Here is a 9,277-nt window from a genome sequence, read left to right as displayed (position 1 = left end):
CACCTCCACAACACATGTCATTTCTCATGTCCCGCACCTGAGTCAAGCCCTTGGATAGTACTTACAGGCATCTGTGGCAACACTGACTTGACTTGTGGAAAATAAATTTATTTGACATGCGACATGTTTGCCTTTTTACTTTATTTAACATCTTTGGGATGTATATTGTGGTTTACAAATCTGAAAATACTGGAAGCATGTCAAATTTATAGAATGTGATTTTTTATATTTGAATACGAATGTGCCTATGGGTGTTCTCATTTATCAGGTTATTGGTATTCTCACGGAATTCAACTGAGCAGTTGTCTTAGAAGAGGTTTGTCCTCTCATCCGAGTAGTTTTGATCAGTTCATGTTCATAGACTTAGCTTTGACAGATCTGAGCGCTTGGAGCTAAGGTTCTAACTATTAATTCTCTATCATGAAGAGGAGCGTATGCACAGGAAGGAATGCTTTTGTTCTTTTGTGGTGTGAAAAAAGAATGTGTCCATCAACAAATGTTAACCATAGTATTGAATCGTTAATAACTGCTAACTGCAGGGAGAGTCCTGGAGTAAATTTTACAATTAATCAGAAGTCTGACCTCCACTTAAAGCTGTTTTTCTAAAGAAAAATAAATTATGTACAGTAGATGTTTAAAGAGGACAATTAAAAGATATATATTAACGTATATACTGTACAGACCTTTCTGCCAAGAAGCTGATTGGACAAAGTGGATTTTCCAGCATTCGGGGAACCAATTATGGCCACTTTTAAAATCTTTGAATTAATCGGCTGATCGGGACGTCTCTGTAGTAGTGAAGTTTGTTCACCTAAAATGAAAACACAGATTACTTTAATGACACACACGCTCCCTGAAATATCAATCAATCAATCAATGTTTACTTATATAGCCCTAAATCACTAGTGTCTCAAAGGGCTGCAAATATGAGATATGTTCAGGGTTCGGTTACCGTTGTCTAAAGGAACAGAGACGGGAAGGCGATAATCTCCAACTTCAGGATTTCCTTTCAGCAACGTGCTTACAAATGCATCTGATGTGATAAAACAGGCTGGAGTGAAGCTAAACGGGTCACTTCTTCCACAGTTAAAGGTTCCATTTCCTGTGAAGACACCAGTATCTCCATTATTGCACTGCCTGGAAAGGCGATACGGGAAGGCTGTGTCTCAAATGGATTATTTCCGTCAGTACACTTTCATATGTATACTAGAATCAGGATCAGGACAGTGTGATACTGTCCTTTATCCCGTTTCATCTTTTTTTACTCTCCATTTTAGTTTTGAATTACAACCACTCTTAGTCTAAGTCCTGTGCAACGTAGCAAAGACATTTGTAGGCTCAAGATCATGTAAATCTGGGGTCTCAAACTCAATTAACCTGGGGGCCAATGGATGCAAAGGCTGGGCGAGGCTGGGCCGCAAGAAAACATGTTTTTAAAAATATATATTTTTAAATGTCTTTATTTTTATTTTCAACACAAAATAAAATCAAAATATAAATGACACAAATGAGAAGATAGATACTGTAGGTAGATAGTACTTTATTGATTCCTTCAGGAAAATTAAAAATAATCGTGCAACACAACTTTCTCTGTGCAAATAAGATATGTTGGGGTGCCGCTGTGCTCAACAGAGAAATATTGCATCTCCCACTCTTCCTGGAATTGTCTTCACTCATCACTAACCTTTCTTTTCACTTCAGGCTTTGAAAAAGACATATATGGGGTTGTGGAATATATTTGTATTGAGCCGACGCACCGAGAATAATGTTATTCCCGCGATGTGTGTCGTTCCGCTTTTCCTTCCTACAGCAACACGGCGGTCGGTGGATAATAGCCGAGAAAGTACCGGAATAGCGAGCGCAAAAAAGTGACGGCTCCTGGAGTGTTATCTGGCGTCATATAAAAATATATGTAGTGCTCATCGTGTGAGGCAATGCAGATTAAACAATTTTTAAAAAATAACGGTTTGAATTGGTCCAGGTTATCGGGGACTGTTATTACTGACGGACAGGTGTCGCGGTGTGACTGCAGTCAGGCAAGTTAGAAAACCTTCGTATCCATGGCAACATTTCTGTCGCTTTGACTCATTTGGTGGGGCGGTTTAGCTCGGTTGGTAGAGTGGCTGTGCCAGCAACTTGAGGGTTGCAGGTTCGATTCCCGCTTCTGGCATCCTAGTCACTGCCGTTGTGTCCTTGTGCAAGACACTTTACCCACCTGCTCCCAGTGCCACCCACACTGGTTTGAATGTAACTTAGATATTGGGTTTCACTATGTAAAGCGCTTTGAGTCACTAGAGAAAAAGCGCTATATAAATATAATTCACTTCACTTCACATTTGCCCCTTTTCCACTAACACAAGGGTAGGCAACCCAGAACGTTGAAAGAGCTATTTTGGACCCAAATAACACAGATTGTCTCTGCTTCGAGTTACAGTTACGGTAACAAGATTAGTCCAGAATGGGCTAACATCACGACTAACGTAGAACACGTCCGATTCGCCCAGTCACTGTCTGCCCGGGTATCGGCGCTGGGGTCCAGTGCACCACAGTTTTGTATTGTCGCTTGGTCCTTCGGCGGAGTGCTTCGGAAGCTATTGCACCGCTTGTCTCCCTGGCCCGGACTGTTTACAGCGGCGCGGGTGAAGGGAGGGAGCGAGCGAGGGAGGGAGCGAGATTAAGAGAGCGGTCGAGTAAGATAGGCAGGAAGAGCGCGTGTGGGTCTAGTGTAAAAGCGACAAAACGTTTTTCTGCTTGCATCCCGCAAGTGACGTCAATGTTCTTTTAATTTGTTGATGATGACTATAATATGAAAAAACACTGATCGAAGATATATGCAAAAATATATATTGTGAAGTGAATTATATTTATATAGCGCTTTTCTCAAGTGACTCAAAGTGCTTTACATAGTGACACCCAATTTCTAAGTGACATTTAAACCAGTGTGGGTGGCACTGGGAGCAGGTGGGTAAAGTGTCTTGCCCAAGGACACAACGGCAGTAACTAGGATGGCACAAGCGGGAATCGAACCTGCAACCCTCAAGTTGCTGGCACGGCCACTCTACCAACCGAGCTATGCCGCCCATTGTGAAGAATTTCACAATGTATCAACACATCAATGACACAACATCCATCCATTTTCTTCCGCTTATCCGAGGTTGGGTCGCGGGGGCAGCAGCCTAAGAAGGGAAGCTGACATTTTCCTCTCTCTAGCCACTTCGTCCAGCTCCTCCCGGGATCCCGAGCCGTCCCCAGGCCAGCCGGGAGACATAGTCTTCCCAACGTGTCCTGGGTCTTCTCTGTGGCCTCCTACCGGTCGGACGTGCCCTAAACACCTGCCTAGGGAGGCGTTCTGGTGGCATCGTGACCAGATGCCCGAACCACCTCATGTGGGTGGTTCATATCACCTCCTCTCGATGTGGAGGAGCAGTGGCTTTACTTTGAGCTCCTCCCGGATGACAGAGCTTCTCACCCTATCTCTAAGGGAGGAAACTCATTTCGGCCGCATGTACCCATGATTTGTCCTTTCGGTCATAACGCAAAGCTCATGACCATAGGTGAGGATGGCGTCTTCAGTAATACGGACGCTGTATCAATCTGTTGTGGTGAAGAAGGAGCTGAGTCGGAAGGCAAAGCTCTCAATTTACCGGTCGATCTGCGTTCCCGTAATCACCTATAGTCATGAAACAACATATTTATTTTAAAAAAATAAACATAAAACAACTGAAAAAATCTGTAACCAATGCTGATATTACCTTGACTCTATTGATATTGGAATCAATCCTATGGAAGTAGAATTGTCTCCCATCAACTTATATATATATATATATACATATATATATATATATATATATATATATATATATATATATATATATATATATATATATGTATATATATATATATATATATATATATGTATATATATATATATATATATATATATATATATATATATATATATATATATATATATATATATATATATATATATATATATATATATATATATATATATATATATATATATATATATATATATATATATGTATATATATATGTCTTGATTGGATTATCCGGAGAATAGTGCTCGATACCGTGGTAGAGCGCAATATGTAGGTGTGGGAAAAAATCACAAGACTACTTCATCTCTACAGATCTGTTTCAAGACCTACTGACCCAAGCACTAAACTTCGCCTCGGACTACGACTCAATCACAGGCAACGAAAGAAACATCATCATCCACGCAAAGAACTCCATACTCATCCACAACAGTACACCATGGCAAAAAAAGAACAATTCAACATTTGACGTTACTATGGGGAGTTTTGACGGAGCAGAAACGTGCGAACTCGTTGGGAGTTTCCTCCTCTCCCAGCTTGCTAGCCTCAACCTGAACCTTGGTATTTACCGTGATGACGGACTGGCAGTGTGCCGCGCCTCGCCAAGGAGCAGCGAGAACACCAAGAAGCGCATATGCCAAATCTTCAAAGAAAACGGCCTACGGATCACGATTGAAGCCAACAAGCAAACCGTCAACTTCCTCGACGTCACTTTCAACCTGAGAAATAACAGCTACCAACCATTCACGAAACCCAACACAACACTCCAATACGTGCACCACGACAGCAACCACCCACCCACCACCACGAAAAGAATACCTACCGGAATTAATAAAAGGCTATCGATGCTGTCATCCAGCAAAGCTGAATTCGACCAAGCAACCCCCCCGTACCAGAAAGCACTTGATGAAAGCGGATACAACTTCACCCTTACCTATGAACCCACCCCAGGAAACCAACCAAAAAAGAGCAGAAAACGAAACAACATCATCTGGTACAATCCGCCATTCAGCAAAGACATCTCAACCAACATCGGCCGCAAGTTCCTCACTCTGATCGACAAACACTTCCCCAAAGGCAACACCCTAGAAAAATATTCAACAAGAACAACATCAAATTGAGCTACAGCTGTATGAATAACATGCAACAAATCATTTCAAACCACAACAAAGCAATTGCAAAAGGACTGCCTACCCCCAGACTAAACGACTCTGAAACCAATAATGCATGTAACTGTCGCAAGAAACCGGAATTGCCCTCTCAACGGAAGGTGCTTACAGACATCAGTCGTTTACCAAGCAAAGGTAATACGCAAGGACATTAACACATCCGACACGTACGTAGGATTAACCGAAGGAGCGTTCAAAACAAGATGGAATAATCACAACGCCTCCTTTAGAAACCAGACTTTGCAGAATTCTACAGAACTCAGCAAACACATTTGGAAACTCAAAGACAATAATGTTGAATATTCAATAACATGGCAAATTCTTGCATCCAGCACACCTTACAACAGTGGTAATAAAAGATGCAACCTATGCTTAAAAGAGAAACTGTTTATTATATATCATCCAGATCTATCATCCCTCAACAAGCGCAGTGAAATCATTTCAACATGCCGCCATAGACAGAAACACCTCCTAGGTAACACATGAGCCAATCACCACACCCTACGCCTGCTTGTACCCACCCACTCGGTGCTCTATATAAACCATTGTATGTGAATGCTTCCATTAAAATCTCCTGATGATTGAGGGAACCCCTCATGAAACAGATCTGTAGAGATGAAGTAGTCTTGTGATTTTTTCTTACACCTACATATATATATATATATATATATATATATATATATATATATATATATCTCAATATGATATTAATACATGTGCATATATTAATAAATATACAAATAAAAATGTGATATACAAATAAATAAACAATTTGTGTAAATAAATGCGTATTTGTAAATATATTTTTGAGATTTGAAAATTTATACAAATAAAATTTATAAATATAAAAATGTGACATACAAATACATCAAGGATTTGTATAAATGAACGTGCATTTGTAAATAAATTTGAGATTTTAGTAGAAATATGCTTGATTTTGTATTTGCATATGTGAAATCGCTTTTTTGCTTTTGTGTCGATGAGACATTCCTCCCACAAACCAGATGCACACATAAATGTGACCTACACACTCCCCTGAATAACCAGCAGAGGGCACAGCAGCCAGAGCGTGCAGACATGGTGTGAAACTGGCGAGCCAATATAGGCACACTAGGAAGGGTAATCATGACATTTGGGATGATTTGACCCACATTTCACTGGTAAGAGATCAGTATCTACATCGGGACAAGGTCATTAAACGGCATTGATACAATAAAATAAGCAGCTAGCATGGTCTTTCAGATTAACTGGATAAATAGGCATAAGCTAATACAACACTAACGTTAGCTAGCTCAGGCCCACAGTGTGTGGATTGTTTTTGTGCAGAGAACTCCGGGCATTTTGCATATGATGTTCTGTGACCCAGACCGCTCTGGCTGCAGTGCCTCTGCTGGTTGTTCAGGGGAGTGTGTATGTCACATTATTTGTGCATCTGGTTTGTGGGAGGAATGTCTCATTGACTCAAAAGCAAAAAACCGATCCATCCATCCATTTTCTACCGCTTGTCCCTTTCGGGGTCGCGGGGAGTGCTGGAGCCTATCTTAGCTGCGTTCGGGCGGCGGCGACGTACACCCTGGACAGGTCGCCAGCTCATCACAGGGCCAACACAGATAGACAACATTCATACTCACATTCACACATGGGGCCAATGTAGTGTTGCCAATCAACCTATCCCCCAGGTGCACATATGCAAATTCAATACAAAATCAAGCATATTTATATTCAGGGATGGGGGGATGGGGAGGGGGGGGAGGCCGCGGCGGCAGCGATGACCAAGAAGAACGCGGAGTTGGAATATAATTACAACACTCTATGAACATTTTTATATAATATTTATATAATATGTAACTACAAACTCCATTCACAGACAGAGTCCCACTGATTCTATGAGCTGTAGAACGAGTCAAAAGCCCCCCCCAAAAAAAGAAAAACCTTTTTTTTTTTTTTTAAATTGTGGCGGCCGTAATTCTTTCGTGGCGGGCCGCCACAAATAAATGAAATGTGGAAACCCTGCTATATTATACACCCCGCTAGCACCAACATCCCCCCCTCTCCCTTGTGCGTCGGTCGAGGTGGGCGGGGTTGGGGGCGCGGGGGTGTATAATATAGCCAGGATGTATCATGGATGCGTGGGATTCTGGGTAATTGTTATGTTTCGGTTAGTGAGGATGTTCTCCCGAAATGGGTTTGTCATTCTTGTTTGGTGTGGGTTCACAGTGTGGCGCATATTAGTAAGAGTGTTAAAGTTGTTTATATCACAACCTTCAGTGTAACCTGTATCACCAAGTATGCCTTGCAATCTCGTACGGGTGATGATATAAGCAGCGAAATGCATGCGTCCGGCCGGCACGCATATAGTATGGTGTAAAGGCGGGCACGATGACATGTAAAGGACGTTAAAAGTAAAGCCATCATGGCACGCCCTTAATATTGTAGTCCGAGTGAAAATCGGAGAATGTTAACCCCGGGTGATGTCCAGGAGAGGTTCGGGGAGGTCGGCGATCACATGCAGCTGAGCCACATCGGAGTGGCCAAAGAGCCGCATGCGGCTCCGGAGCCGCGGGTTGCCGACCCCTGTGCTAGAGAATGAAGAGCGATAACTCTCCATGTCAACATCTCCATCCGATGCCACATGCCCACACCATCAAAATGCCGAGGCAAACATTTCCAGATCAACACCGTGAGAAAAAAATTGTCAACAACAGAATGTAATAACGTCCGTAGTAAACTACTACATAGCGAAGGACGAACAGTATTTGATTTTCTATAATGCAGCTCATTTTTATTTGACACTTAAAATGTCTCCGACAATCTTGCACTTTCTGTTTTGGAAATGACATGAATGTCTGTGCCATTGCTTAATAACTGTTTAATAAATACAGTTTTGGTCAATTTACTTAGCTGTGATTTCCTTCTCTGCATGAAAGTTTAAAAGTAGCATATATTAATGCAGTATGAAGAAGAATGTTTTAATGTAGACACATAGAATAATCATTCTGCTGTGATTATATGTATCAAGTGTTCATTCAAGGCCAAGGCAAAATCCATCCATCCATTTTCTACCGCTTATTCCCTTGTGGGGTCGCTGGCGCCTATCTCAGCTACAATCGGGCAGAAGGCGGGGTACACCCTGGACAAGTCGCCACAGGCAAAATATCGAGAAAAATATCGTGTGTCGCAACATGGCCTAAAAAAAAATCGAGATATTAAAAAAAGGCCATATCGCCCAGCCTTAAATCCAATACAATAAGTACTTTTTCAACAATCCTTGAAATAGTCGCTTGGTCAAAGTGATATGATCAAATAATTTTCCATGGAAAATTGTAAATTGAATATTAACATGTAGTTTCGCAACAATTTGTGGACAGATAATAACACAAGATTTATTGTGAATGCATTTAGTAAATATAAGTGTAGTCTCACAATACGAAGGTCCTGCAGTCCTGGGTTCAATCCCAGGCTCGGGATCTTTCTGTGTGGAGTTTGCATGTTCTCCCCGTGAATGTGTAGGTTTCCTCCGGGTACTCATGCTTCCTCCCACTTCCAAAGACATGCACCTGGGGATAGGTTGATTGGCAACGCTAAATTGGCCCCAGTGTGTGAATGTGACTGTGAATGTTGTCTGTCTATCTGTGCTGGCCCTGCGATGAGGTGGCGACTTGTCCGGGGTGTACCCCGCCTTCCGCCCGATTGTAGCTGAGATAGGCGCCAGCACCCCCCGCCACCCCAAAAGGGAATAAGCGGTAGAAAATGGATGGATGTTGTCTGTCTATCTGTGTTGGCCCTGTGATGAAGTGGCGACTTGTCCAGGGTCCTCTGTCTTTTTTAATACACTTTGATTTCTATTTTACTGTTTTAATTGATTTTACCCTTTAAAATTGTTTTTAATCATATTTGTTTTTATATTGTTTTTTATTATATTGATTGTATATTTATTTATTTTTTGTTTTTATTCAGTCATTGCTGGAGCGTAATATTGTTTTTTTAATATTGTTTTTAACATGGCTGTGCAGCACTTTGGAAACGTTATTGTTGTTTAAATGTCTTATATAAATAAAGAGGATTGGATTGGATTGGGTCAATACGAAGGTCCTGCAGTCCTGGGTTCAAATCCAGGCTCGGGATCTTTCTGTGTGGAGTTTGCATGTTCTCCCCGTGAATGCGTGGGTTCCCTCCGGGTACTCCGGCTTCCTCCCACTTCCAAAGACATGCACCTGGGGATAGGTTGATTGGCAACACTAAATTGGCCCTAGTGTGTGAATGTGAGTG

The 9,277-nt window shown here is 41.7% G+C and overlaps 2 protein-coding genes across 2 annotated transcripts in view; one reads left to right on the top strand and one right to left on the bottom strand.

Moving 5' to 3' along the window:
• Positions 1-9,277, top strand: part of fam222ba (family with sequence similarity 222 member Ba) — a 157,927-nt gene that overhangs the window by 43,168 nt on the left and 105,482 nt on the right. The gene's annotated exons all lie outside the window — the stretch shown is intronic.
• Positions 1-9,277, bottom strand: part of eral1 (Era-like 12S mitochondrial rRNA chaperone 1) — a 35,244-nt gene that overhangs the window by 25,405 nt on the left and 562 nt on the right. The window contains exons 2-3 of the mRNA XM_061897986.1: positions 953-1,102; positions 684-811 (exon numbers count right to left, since the gene is read on the bottom strand). Of these exons, the coding sequence (XP_061753970.1) occupies positions 684-811; positions 953-1,102 (278 nt within the window). The remainder of the gene's footprint in view (positions 1-683; positions 812-952; positions 1,103-9,277) is intronic.

Source organism: Nerophis ophidion, linkage group LG04, assembly GCF_033978795.1.
Source record: "Nerophis ophidion isolate RoL-2023_Sa linkage group LG04, RoL_Noph_v1.0, whole genome shotgun sequence".
Classification (NCBI taxonomy): Eukaryota; Metazoa; Chordata; class Actinopteri; order Syngnathiformes; family Syngnathidae; genus Nerophis; species Nerophis ophidion.
This window is presented reverse-complemented; position numbering and strand designations above follow the sequence as displayed.